The following is a 13,609-nucleotide window of genomic DNA, read 5'->3' as shown; positions in this document are numbered from 1 at the left end:
ATTATGCAGTTTGACCGGTTTTTTAAATGGTTAAAACTGACAATGGATAACAATTCAGAACAAAAATATTACTAAATAAAACTTTCAGGACATATAAGAACAAAATAAAAAAAATCAGATGCTCGATGGTCCTTTGTATATGCTTCCGAAATATTTAAGCAATTTATCTCCTAATACGATCCCAGAAGCAATGTTACTTTGGTTTTGGATCACAGAATGTGCGAGACAGGATAACTATAATGAACACTGGGAAAAGTTCGAAAGAGAGGTTTAAACTACGCACCTTAACTTTAAAGAATTAATTGAAAAGCACAAATCATTGGGACTGTCCACCAATGAACATCAGTTTTGGTTACACTTGACCAAACACCTCATCGTGATCTCATTTCATGGTTGTTTAGGTTCCTCACTACCAAACCCTGCAATAATTTAAATTGGCCCCTACGTCGTGTGTGAGTGTGTGGGGGGGGGGGTGGGGGCATATATTTGTTGTTCCTTCTTTTCTTTTCTCGTCACTTTATTTTATCTCCACCTTTCTGTAAAACCACATCTCTGAATTTGATGGCATCCTCATTATACGGAAATGTTTTCCCCCAATACAAATGATCTCCTTTTAGTTCTTGTCAATTCATTCCTGATTCATGTACCCTAACAATCTAACATGTCCACCAATGCAAAAGTTGACAAAGGAAATCATACCCAGTAGTTTCATTGAGGCCATCCAGATCATTCCATTAGACTCAGAGACACAATATTAGTAAATGATTATTAAACAAAGTACTAAACCAAGGAGAATTAAAAAAGAAAGCCAATGATCAGCTCTGAGAACTGTGATTCCTGTTCACACTTTTTGGCCCCCAGTTTATTGATAAATATTCCATTAAAAAGAGAACGTATACCACATACATATTTACTTTCATCAATTTTTTCCCATCACTTTTGAACCATCGTCTCCTTTTCTTGGGACCAACAATCCTTACGTTTAATGTCTACAAGTAAGGAATATTATGCTCTAGAGTACATTCTTCAGTGAATGAATATTACCTATTGTAGATAATCTATACAAGAGATGATATTCAAAAAATTTTCATTTGAAGTGCCAACCTTGTGTTGGTAGAAAGAAGATCAAAATCAGAAGGGGAGAGAAAAATAAACAATCCCTCCTTTTCCTGAAAATTACTGACAATGTTACATTTGCTGAGCGAAGATATATATACAAGTTGTCTGAGAAAAGAACAAGATCCTGCGAGATCTGCTACCTCTGCCGTGAGATCCAAAATAATCTAATGAATAAAGTCAGTGGAATGAAAAAGACATTTATACAGGGAGGGAAAAAGTTCAAAATCAAATACTAGACTCAGCAAACCATATTTCAGAGTTTTACCTCACTTAAGCACCATAATGAGCTCCTACATTCTGTTCTGCAATGCAAATTGCCAGATTCTGATACTTGTGCCATGTACAAGCTTGTTCAACATCATCAGCCATTCTGGTTCAAAGCTAGTAGTCCATCTAATTACTGATCACTTGACGTTGCCGGTCCGGATTGCTGTAGGCCAGTATCCTTTGTGATTCACATATCTTTTTCTCACCATCAGATGATTTCTTCATTTCAAGCTCAAGCTGCTTGCAGTTTTCTTCATGGGCTTTGTAAAACATCCTCGTGAAGTTGAGCAAGGTTGACACAACTGAAGAAAAGAGAATTAGCAAGAGGATACTTTTCAATGATAACAGCAGATATGGTAGAAAAAAGACCAATTAACTGCATTAGACTTTTATATGGCATTTCTGACGAAGATTTTGAACACGATAAATCACTAGGAAAGCACAAATCAGTCTTCTGAATCTCTGCAACAACCTAGTCATTGGAACTATAATCTATAGTACAAGGTTCAAACACCATAACCATAAAACTAGACGGAGATGAGCTTATTATACAAGCTACAGACAGAAAGGAAAGTTGCAATACTAAGAAAGAAAGACACCTTGCAAAAGGGCAGCGAGATGGATCTTCACCAAAATAAACAATCAACGCGTCCACTTTCCTACCCTGTAGAGTACAGGACTCTCCAAAGTGAAAACCTTTTATATGATCTGAAATATCTCTGAAAACATTAGCTCAAATGCCTACCACGCCAGAGAATAATGAAGCCAGTGATCGAACTTCAGCTTCAGCAGAACGGAGGAAGTCTTTCAAAGTCTGAAAGAACAAGCAATAAATTAAACTCCAACTATGCTACAGAATGCACATAGATAAAGAAACTTGATATTAGAAACAGGCTAATATGGGACTTTAATATCATATATTGGCAATGATAAAAATTATTCAAGTTGATGTAATTATTATCCATTCAAGTTGATGTAATTATTTATCCAAATTTATAATTTGAGCAGTACAAGAATGAACAAGGAGGAAAAAAATCATTCGTGAATTGAGACTAATTTGAAAACCTTCAAACTTATAAAAGAATAAAATACGTGATTATTAAGCACCTTGCGGAATGTCTCAGATATAGGACCATCATTTTCAGAGGTTGAGAGTTCCTGGATAACTTTCTCTAATCCTTTGCTTACAGCTTGCATCTCCTCTGCCAAAAAACTTCAATTGGATCTGCTATAGTATACATGTTAGTCCTTAAACATGCTTATTATTCCCTTAATTTCTTATAAGGACATTCCCACGATCCTTATATGAGTTTTTATAAAACGTTTTTTTCCATAAATATCCTTGTGGTTGATATTCCCCAACTAACTAAACAAAATCTTGATAACTGAAGAACCTCCTCTAATTAATGAACTTCAATCGGGATAATTTTGAAATTTTAAAAGCTTTAGTTAATTTTAACCAAATTCCTTAACTTTTGTAAAATTGTCAATAGGTCCTTGTCTAAAAATGAAATTAGACGGAGTATATTGAAAATTCCATCGCCACAATTCCAACATAATAAAATAAGAAGATCCTTTGAGAAGTCCAGAACCTTTGCTGCAGGCTCTAGGTTAGAAAGATCCTTGGAGAAGTCTAGAACTTCAGGTAATTTGTCAGCCAACACCTACAGGTAAGCATAAGGTCAACTGTTATCTTTTACCAGCTAGAGCAGGTTTCTTTCAAAGAGAAATACAAGAAAAGAGATTAAGAGGGGGGGGGGGAAGACCCTCGGTTAACAAAGAATGAACCAATGAATGTGACAAGGAATAAGCATCAATATCCACCTTACAAAGATAATGCATGAGAGTCATCTTGTTGTTCCGTGCTCGTGTCTCAGTGAGTTTAAGAAGGCTGTCCAATCTGAATCCAATAGCAGAACCTAAAAGACGGGAGAAAATAAACTATGATAACCTTGTGAGAATGACGATATATCTTCCCCTAGTTACATCTGAAACCACATAGACATAATGCCTAACAGTTGAAAATAAACACAAGGAAGAAACAAACTACAAGTAAAGCTAGAATTGGGAGGAGAAGGCAAAATAAGTTATTCCCATAAAAAAGGAGAAAAATGATGTCTAAATATTCCTTCCCTTGTTAGGATGTACAAACTGATATGGTAATACATTGAAAAAGGTCATTCAATATAGAGAATAATTAATTACGAACATACTTTTATAATTGTGCAGCTAGGGGGCTTTGAGGCTTAAATTATAGGATGTTTATATTATAGTTAAAAAACCTTCATTCTCCTCCCCCTCCTGTCATGTGAAGAAATAATGATAAAGGGAAATTCTAAATAGTTGTTGAATAAAGTTGCCATGGGTTTTCTAAAATGAATGTCGAGGATAGAGCTTCTATATTTCATGAGAAGTCTTGGAGAGAGCTTAACGAACTTTACAAGGTCAAATAGCCATATTGTTCTGCCTTCAATCCAGGATGGATAGTCAAACAAACCTTTTAAATAGGTTCTTAGAATGGTATTTATGTTGCATGACAAGTGGTCAGCTCTAAAAATGGTTGAAATGGCTTTATCTCTCTGAATATTGACATAACACTTCATAGTTCATACCATTCAGCCACGGGGATGTCACCATTTGAAGCCGTCAATGGGATCAAGCTAATATATGCCAACTTGCTGGGGCTTCATTCAAAATTTTTTAATTACAAATATGTTCTTAAACATTGAGGTAATTTTCTATGCTATAGGAATTAGCCAAGTTAATAGTGCATTCAACCTATATTTTTCAGACATCTATGTTAACTCACCTCTAGCAGTTCCTTGTTCAAAGCATTTCCCAAAGAAAGTATCGTTTGCATAATTCTCTTCAATTTGAAAGAATTCCTAATCTGATAATAATCATCACAGAATAAATCTAGAATGTCATTTCTTATCATAAAAAAAAAAAGAAGATTGTTAGAAAGAATTGCTAGAAAGAGGCTTTTAGTAGGCAATAGGATAACGTACCTCTTCTACAGTAGCATCTACAATATTCAGGCTTTTTCTAAGGTCAGAAACCTACATAAAATATTTCAATGTTAGACTCTACATCAAATAAATGCCTTTTTTCCCCCCTCTTATAAGCATGCTATATGGCACCCTTCATCACCTGAGATTGGAAATGAATCTTGAATGAAAACACTCTGAGTTTGGACTCTACCCTGGGTACTTTCATCAACTCTAGGAAGAACTGTAATGATAATAAAAGATGGCATAATAATCCACATGAATTATGAACTTGAATGGAAAATTAATTGATAGCTTCATTATCACTTATAGGTTTATAGCCCTCAGAATCTAATAACGTGTGAAACAGTGAAAAACACATACCTGTTCACACCTCCCTAACTTCTCCTTTTCTCCAGTATAACCCTTCAACACCATCAGTAGAAGTCAACAAAATTTGAAAGGAAGAAGTGACACATCATACCATATTACTAGAACATAACTTTAACAAAAGTTTTACAGACGTCTAAATAGTCAACAGTGAAAATTAATCATCTGAAGCTAGCAAATTATACAATCACAATCTCAACCAACCTTGAGTAATTCCATCTCCTCTTTGTAGGACAAAACTTTATAAGGTTTTCAACCTGATCAATGTCTAGTGCTGAGTCCTCTAGTGCTAGCACTGAGCTCTGGAATATTCCAAACCACACATAATAGACCAAAACAAAATCCAATTAGCACTCATCAATTCATGATGGTTTGACATGATGAAAAATATTGGATAAAGAAAAATATCGCCAGGCTATCAATCTGTTTGCAGCAGCAACAGTTCACGAGCCTGAAATTGCATTGCTAGAATAGGGGTCGATTGAGCTCTTGTTGGTGTGTTACAAACAAATTTGAGAACCTGGTAAAAGTTTGGACTACCATTTCCCCATAAATTGAGATAGCAACATCAAGTTAGAGCCTATTCCAAAAATCATCAACATTATTCTTTTTATGCACTCGTCATTAACACATTACAAAAAAACTTATATTTTTTGTTCAAGTGTAGAAAAATTCAAATATGAATCAGAGAACAAAACCTCTTTTGACCAGTAATCAAGCAATAGTTTCCTAGCAGTCTACTTATAATTTAGAGCTAGTTGAATTTTTATACCAAATTTCTTGAAGCCAATGAAAGTAACATTGATCCTACCATCAAATCTTGCAATGGCACTTTTACTTTTGAAAGCATGATTTCACAATTATATGCTCTTCTGTGCTCAACCTGTAAAGAGTGAAGATATTAATCACATATAAGTGGTAAAGTCAATGTAATCTTTCAATCATGATCAAATAAGGTATGTGACAACAAGAAAACGATAGGTAAAGACTAGCAGCATCAGGCCGATAAACATTCACTATTTTACAGGCGACCCTGAACAAGCAAAATGCCATAATTCCTAGATTATGCAATCCAAAGAAAAAGCTACAGAATAACTGGAGCCAAGATTGGTTGATTGTCCTATATTGTTATAATAATTTTAAACCATACATCAGTGCGTAACATTGGAAATTTCAATTTGTCATCTTGAGACTTTAATGACAAGGAGACAGGTAGTACTAAAACCTTAATGGTGAAGTAAACCATACACCAGTTGTGTGGGTAAACATTACTACTAAACATAGCTCCAGGCAATTATTTTTCCTGCATTTTCCTACCGTTAAATACATTCAATGTGAGCATAAACATTCTGGGAAATTGAAAGTGTATATAAATTACCAGTTGCACTTTATCAGATTTAGGCCCAGCTGAGCTTCTGCCACCTACTTTCTTGGCGGGGCCTGAACTTGGGACTGCTGCTGAGAAGAGACTCTCAAGCTCTGACATATCAATCTCTGGGGCTCTGAATCAAGAAGACCAGAAAACATGTGACACCACAATAACAAAATGACCATCAACCTTAGAAAATGGAACAGCTATACCAAATCAGACATACTTGGAAGCTTCACCAGATTTCGCTGCCTCATGCCACAGACTTCCTTGCACTGCTCTAGATATTTTCAGCCAATGCAACGGCTTCAGCTTTTTTTTTGTTACTACTTATTGTACGAGATAGAATTCGTCCTCGGGGTCCTATCGTACTAGATGCAATATTTCCATCCCCTGATTTTAGATCTCCTTTACTAATGGGAACAGGAGGTGGAGGAGCATTAGGAGCAGCAGGAACAGATGTAGAATTCTGCAACAAAGGATTAGGGTTCTTGGAGGAGAGTTCTGCAGCAGGGGGAGGAGGAGGTGGTGGTGGTGGTGATATGGTGGTAGAATCAGCTTTCCTAGGAAGACGTGGAGGAGGAGGAGGAGGAGGAGGTTTAGCCCTAACAGGTGGCTGCACCTTCAAAGGAGGTGGTGGAGGGGGTGGTGGTCCAGTTTTAACGTTAGGCTCCTCCTTTACAGGAGGCCGTTGGGGAGGAGGGTGTCGAAAATGTGGTTCTTCCATTGGTGGGGGTGGAGGAGGCATGACTCTAACCGGTGATTGCTTTTTCTGTGGAGGTGGAGGTGGCGGCGGCGGGGGAGGTACAGCTCTAACCAGTTTATGCTCCTTTTGAGGAGGAGTCGTGGGTGTGGGTGGTGTTGGAGGTTGTGAAGTGGATGAAGCAGGTCTAGTTCTAACAGGTAGAATCTCCTTCATAGGGTTGTAGGGAAGGAGATGGCTGAGTTGAAGTCATAGATGAAGCTGAAAAATGGGAAGCAGCGTCAAGAGGCAACTTATTTGGAAAGGCACTTGATAATGATGTTCCAGATGTTGAACTAAAGATTGATGACTCGCTTCTGTCTTTTGATTGGGCTTCAAATTCGCCAGTAACAGGATATCCTGGTCCTAGAGGGGAAAGATAAGAAGGTAGTTGTGTGTTGGGTGGAGTATCAGATTTTCTAAGCAAGGAAGGATTCTGTGGAGGTGTGTTTGGTGAAAGTGATTCACTAGAAATGTCTACAGAACTAGACATGGCAAGATCATGCACTTGTGCTTCTACATCAAACTTTGTAGAACTTGTCACAGGTTTACCAAACTCCGGGATTCATTATTTGATGACAATAACCTTTTTGCTTCATTCTTTTTTCCCTGAGGCACTCTAGAATCTTTTTCATGCAACAAAGATCCAGTATCATGCTGCTGAGTAGAAATTCTATCTATCTGGTCATGCACCGAAGCACTAATTTGTTGGAGTACATTTAGTGCAACATCAGCCTTAGGATTCAACCAGTCCACATGGTTAAAGATCTCCTGAACTTTGGCAAATGCTTCCACTGGCAGTCCCTCCTTCTCCTCAAAGCATGAGGTACCATCAGCAATAACAGCAGCAGCAGCATCCATCTCTGAGAAAAGGATCTTAATGCAAACAAAAACCAAATGAATAAATTTCATGTTAGAAATATCTGACTGACAACTACACAGTTAAAATTGGTATACAGAGATATACCTCCGCTCTGAAATCCTTGGGGAAGTCATCCTTAGCATCCCATAAAATATCAACTTCATCCCGGTTAAGCATCAATATGTTGGACCTAATAAAAGCTGTGTTGAACATGACTCGGAACATCATCCGTTCGTGGTCCATATCACTGGTCAAGTTAATGCATTCAATCACAACGTCACCTTGGATATGACAGTTGATGTCAATTTTAATTAGTTCACACTCTCCCTGCAACACAGAAGTAAGGAATTCAGAAGCAATTACCAAACCTGGACATATTCTAGTTCATCTTGTAAAAAAAGTGAAAACGTATAAGCCAATATAAAGTACACAATGAGCACTCCAGCAAAATAGGCTTCAAAAGAATGGGGCCTTCTGAACTCCTCCAAATTGTTGCAGGCCTCTGATGAATGTTGAAATTTCCCCCAAAAAACCCTTCTACGTATCCCCAAATCCTAAACGGGGAGTGTGTAACTTTTCACTCCGTTTTTTTTTTCCCTCAGAAATTTCCTTCTCTTTTTTTCATTGTATTATAAGGAAAACTGATTCCAAAGATTACTCCACGGGTGCAACCTCTTGGACAATAGACTAAGACCATCCTTAGTCCTAATATGAAACTCCTATGTTTTCAACAATGAACAAGACACGACATTTTCTACAGCTATAAATGCGCATACATATGTCTAACATTCATTTCCTACACTTCTGAGCTTCCAAAACTTAGTTGCCAATTTAAACCGAATTACAAGAATAGTAGGTTTGAGCTGAGCCATAATGGCTTATGAACTACTTGCATCATTGAACCGATTGATGGACGTAACCCTCAGATGTGTGTTTTTTCTTTTCTTCTTCTTCTTCTTCTTTTTTTTTTTTTGTGTGGGGTGCGGCGTTCAACAGGATGCCCCCCGGGGGCAGGGGATATTATTGAGATATTTTATTTGACTTCTTGCTTTCTTCATTTATTAATGACTTCCCACATAGCAAGCTAAACAAGTCAGATGTCACCATGTACAAGAACATAACCTTTTTTGCACAAAATTTTTGACCCCTCCATTGCATCTCAATTGAAAAGTCTCCACAAAACCAAAAAAAAGAAAAAAGATGAAAGTGAATAGACTATGACGGAGAAAACAAACCATCAAAATTTGAGCAACAGAGGGCTATTATACAAAACAATTGGGCACAGCAACTCCCAATTTACTCATATTCATGCACCACATCATAGCTTCTATCAGTTGACAAAGTGTTTTTACAAAAATATTGATGCTAAGAATTCTAAATGTCAGTATTTGGTCAGTATCAGTAAATATTTGTTTGCTTATCTGCACAACACAACTCCAAATCTCATTTGTTTTTCATGTGCAATCAGTGCGTGCCTCCAACGAATCTTAGGACATCACCAATAGTTCCAAAAAACCAAAAGAAAGACCACAATTTCTTGCGTGAATTTTCTTCATTTACCCACATAAAGAGAAGAAAATTTTCTACTTTCTAAAGAAAGTGACCGAAAGTGCTAGAACAATGGATGTACATAATGATAAAATTTCACCTGCTTGTAAAACCGGATGGTTTTATTTTTCTTCTGTGTTGAGTACAAGATTTTTGGAGTTTTATCTGCAAGAAAAGGATCTTGTCCATAAATTCGAAATACAGGACAGCATCCACCTTCCCCATCAAAGTTCGGGAAACATCTGAGAATGATGCAGTCCAACGTAAGCGCCCTGTCCAATGGCGGCCAATCTATGGCCACATTCCTCCTGGAAATATACTGCAGATACCGCAGCTGGGAAGGAATTGGATTTAACGGTGACAAAAACTGCAAAAGCTCACGTGGAGCCTGCCTGTAAACCATATCCAAAGTTCTCTGTTCTCCGCTGTATTGCTTTCGATAAATCAAAAGCGCAGCCAGCATGAAAGCCAAAACCGGCCAGCCACCACGTTCACAGTGCATCAACAGAACATTATGCTGCCCAAGCGAGAGCCAACTTTCACTCGACCGTAAAAAGTGGTGGATGACCTCCATCTTGAGCACTGGGCAGCCCTCATATTGCCGAGGGTAGTCCATTATAGTCATATCGTAGTCTGACAAGATGTTAGCCATCTGACTCTTTGTTTCTTCCTGGCGGAAATTGAAGACCAAGATCGAAGCATCAGGAAAGTGCTCTCGAAGTTGAGCAACAATTCCGTCAATGTAGACTTTATAGTTTTCTTCATTCCAAGCATCCGTCATGAAGCAGCAGTCGAAAACTGGACATACAAATAGAATGCACAACATTCAGTAATTCCCCTTCTTACATAATCTATATATTCAACTACTTAACCTCATTTTTTATCTTAAAACTGCAAGATACGAAATTGCTGCCAATCATGTATTCCATTTTTGGCAGGGAATTTCACGGGGCATAGCCATGTCCCATCAATCCACTTAAGGGGAGGAGAAGAAAAAAAGAACAGTTAAGAAAGGAAACATAAAAGGAATATTCTGATTATGGCCCGCCGTCACATCACTTTCCCGCATTCCTCAAACAACCAAATAGACCTATGATCTACAACAACTTGACGAATTATCCATGAGAGAATGCTTGACACACAGTATCCAACAAATGCAATCAGAAGAGAGAAGGAAAAGAGCTAAAAAAAACGTGTGGAATAAGGAAAGTACCATAAACTCTCTCACAGATCTCAAGAAGCCCATCGGGGGGCTTACGAAAGAACAATTTGCGCAGCAAAGTCATGTGTAAGCTCGGAATCCCAAATTCAGTTCCTCAATGATAAAATCCCGACCAATCATAAGAGACCTGCGAACTCCGAAACGAGAAATTTCATTCGGTGGAGGAACACTTTCCAATCAATCCGCGTTTTATATACTCAGAGATTGAAAGCGGTTTGAGAAAATGGAAGGAAATTATAATTATGATAACAAAATCGAAGTGAATTTGTGATCTTCTGTTTTCAGAGTGTGGAGGAGGAGGTGGTGGCCGTGGCGGGGATAGACGGAGATGGGTTTGTTAGTTTTGTTTGCGCAGGTGAGTTGTTTTGGGAGCTGAAGGTTACCGACCGACTCAGAGTGGTCCCGTGCGGGTGACGTGGACACTTGGCGATGAGCCACGTGTGCCGTCATCCCAGAGAAGGGTAATTTCGGTAAGTGAGTTTTCAATCTTGTTATGTGAGATTTGCCTTGACAGCTACCACTTCTGACATTTCCGTACAAGGCGAAATCACATGTTTCTTTCATCTCTATCCGTTTTCGCTGAAGTCTATATTAATGTTCGGGGGCAAAAAACCTAATTCTGCCAACTTAGATAATTAATTTAAATTTAAAAAAATTAATTAAGTTAATTATTACAGTAAGTGTGTATTAGTTTTTCAAATGATCTCTTTAATATAAGACGTTATTAAAATAATTAATACTCTTTCAGTCTTTTATATATAATCTAATTGTTAAATTAATTTTGATTTTAAATATAGACCTATTTCAGCTCAAAAAAATATAAAACCTATTTTTTATAATTATAATTTTTTAAATTATCCCTATAAATACTCCTTCAACTATAATCAAGTAGAAAAGGGAAGGAAGATATTAAGAAGATGATTATAGTGTTTTAAGAAAAACATTTCATATTTCTTATAATTAACTAACTTACCTAACTTTCTTAATCTAATCAAATTAGTTAAACAGATCTTATATTAAGGATCAGAGGAGTATGATTTTTTTTAATTTCACCCCTATTAAATGGAGGAAAGAGATGAGAGAGATAAAGCAATTTTATCATTTTTTTAAGGATAAAATAAGAAAAATTTATAATTTTAAAACATAAGACTAAACTTTCATTTCTTGAAACGTGAGAAAAGTTAAACAACTTCTTATATTATGAATAGGAGAGAGTATATTGGAAATAATCCTTACACCCTAGTCCTCTATAATTTTTAAGGATTCCATCTTACAACTTTATTTCTGAGTTGGTCCAGTTAGTAAAGAGCCAGTTCTGTAAACACTCTCTAAATCTAGAGTCATGTGTTAGCCTTATGAGGCCTGTAACTCACCTAATTTTTTTCCACAAAAGAAAGAAAGAAATATGGAAAACATTATGTTTAACTTTGTACAAAAAATGTCTAGCCCATTTTACGTGTAATGTAAAATTTATAAGTTGTGGTATTCATTTTAAGAATATATATGTAATTTATAAAAAAGTCAAATTTATTTTTTTGATACCATATTTTATTTTACATTACAGAAAGCCAATTTAAAGTCAAAGTAAAATAATCAAGTACCATTTAATAGGATCATGTACATTTTATTCGTTACATCAGAATAAGAATACGAATATTACATAAAATACAAATGAACTCGTTACGTTACAGCCTTTTAGACGTGATTGAGAATCTATGTTATCTTTTTTTTTTTTTAATTTCAAAAATTTTAAAAACATTCTAAATCTTGTACTTGAGGCTAGAACTAATTATTTAAAAAAATAAATATTAATAATTAATAAATTAAGAAATATGTAAATGATTGGTCATTGGAGTCACTATTTTAAGTTTCCTTTTTCTTGAACTAAAAGAACAGGACGCGCGAGAATTATGAAAATCTCTACTTTATTGAGGCATCTTGATGATATTTCATAATTTTTTAATAAAATATTATGCTTATAAATAAATTTTTGTATTTGAAGATGACATATTGAATAAGTTAGAATGAATGACCTTTTTTTTTTGGGTTTGTTTTTGGGGTTATAATTTGTGCTTCAAGTTTTATCAAGGGTCAATACGTATCTTTATTATGAGTGCCTTATAAGATATTTGTTATGAACCACACCAGAAATAACTACTTAAAAGTAATTGTTTATAAATCCTATACCCTAAAACATCAAAATTTCACAACTACCATTTTTATCATTTGCATGCTGGTCAGTACGTATCTTTATTATGGAGGTTTCATGTTGATACCATAAATGTTGGTAAAGTATCTTTATTATTGAAGTTGTGTTTGATTCAAGGAATGATTTTGTGGGGAATAAATATAGAAAAGAATAATAGTAAATGAAATTTAATTAGTTAAAATAATGCTAAGTATTTTATTTGTAGAACATATTCAGATGTGCTTGTAATACGTTGAGTTTAGTAATCTTGTTCTGTCTGTATTAGTTAGGTGTAGTTGGGCCTACACAATGGGCCTAGATGCTTATAAATAGACCTTCTTGTAATCAGTTTTGGGTGTGAGACCTTATCAATAATAAAACGTATTATTTCCAGTTACTGTTCATGGTCCATTATCATGGTACCAGAGCCTGCGCACATTTGTTGATCCGTTTGGGCTCACCAGTTCATTGTTGAAGATTAGGGCACTATTGCTCTGCTTCATCTCCGTTTGTCAATTCTGTGTGATCAGAGTTCAAATCCTGCAACTGTACTCTAGCGATCAAGTGATCGCTCCTTTCTTTCTTTCTTTTCGTTCCCTACCCCGTACGCGTTAGTGGAAGCAGTTTCGCAGTTGGTCCATTGAACTTTGTCTCGCAAGCATACAACTTCCGCGTCAAGGGTCTCTGTTTCGCAAGCGTCCAAGTGCTTCGCCGTCGCTCGCTTCTCGGTTTCGAATCGTCGGGTTCTGGTGATAGCCGACATCGTTACTTCCAATTTCCTCACCACCGAAGATTTGTTGTACGGTTCTTGGTCAAGGCGTGGCTCCTGTGAGTTGACGAGCTGTGTTTTCGGTGACAACTTCTTCGGATCAATCAAGATTCATCACCATGGCAGACAATGATTCAAAATCTCAG

General features: G+C 36.5%; 1 protein-coding gene and 1 long non-coding RNA gene across 2 annotated transcripts; both read right to left on the bottom strand.

Annotated features, from left to right (window-relative positions):
• Positions 1-1,128: 1,128 nt before the first annotated feature.
• LOC114738127 (uncharacterized) lies at positions 1,129-1,551 on the bottom strand. Its single transcript, XR_003739490.1, has 2 exons — positions 1,385-1,551; positions 1,129-1,283 (listed from the first exon to the last, which is right to left on the bottom strand). It is a non-coding gene; the product is annotated as an uncharacterized LOC114738127 (long non-coding RNA).
• Positions 1,552-2,119: 568 nt separating this feature from the next.
• LOC114738129 (formin-like protein 13) lies at positions 2,120-10,730 on the bottom strand. Its single transcript, XM_028926145.1, is given in 20 exon segments — positions 2,120-2,200; positions 2,494-2,598; positions 2,600-2,611; positions 2,979-3,050; positions 3,211-3,305; positions 4,196-4,210; positions 4,213-4,276; positions 4,395-4,445; positions 4,537-4,617; positions 4,758-4,799; positions 4,968-4,993; positions 4,996-5,065; positions 5,575-5,646; positions 6,142-6,265; positions 6,359-6,444; positions 6,557-7,073; positions 7,419-7,750; positions 7,842-8,063; positions 9,385-10,082; positions 10,498-10,730. Coding segments are annotated over 20 exon segments (2,838 nt in total). The 5' UTR covers positions 10,571-10,730.
• Positions 10,731-13,609: the final 2,879 nt, after the last annotated feature.

The sequence above is a fragment of the Neltuma alba genome, unplaced genomic scaffold (assembly GCF_004799145.2).
Source record: "Neltuma alba isolate B1F8T4 unplaced genomic scaffold, ASM479914v2 tig00013536_pilon, whole genome shotgun sequence".
Classification (NCBI taxonomy): Eukaryota; Viridiplantae; Streptophyta; class Magnoliopsida; order Fabales; family Fabaceae; genus Neltuma; species Neltuma alba.
This window is presented reverse-complemented; position numbering and strand designations above follow the sequence as displayed.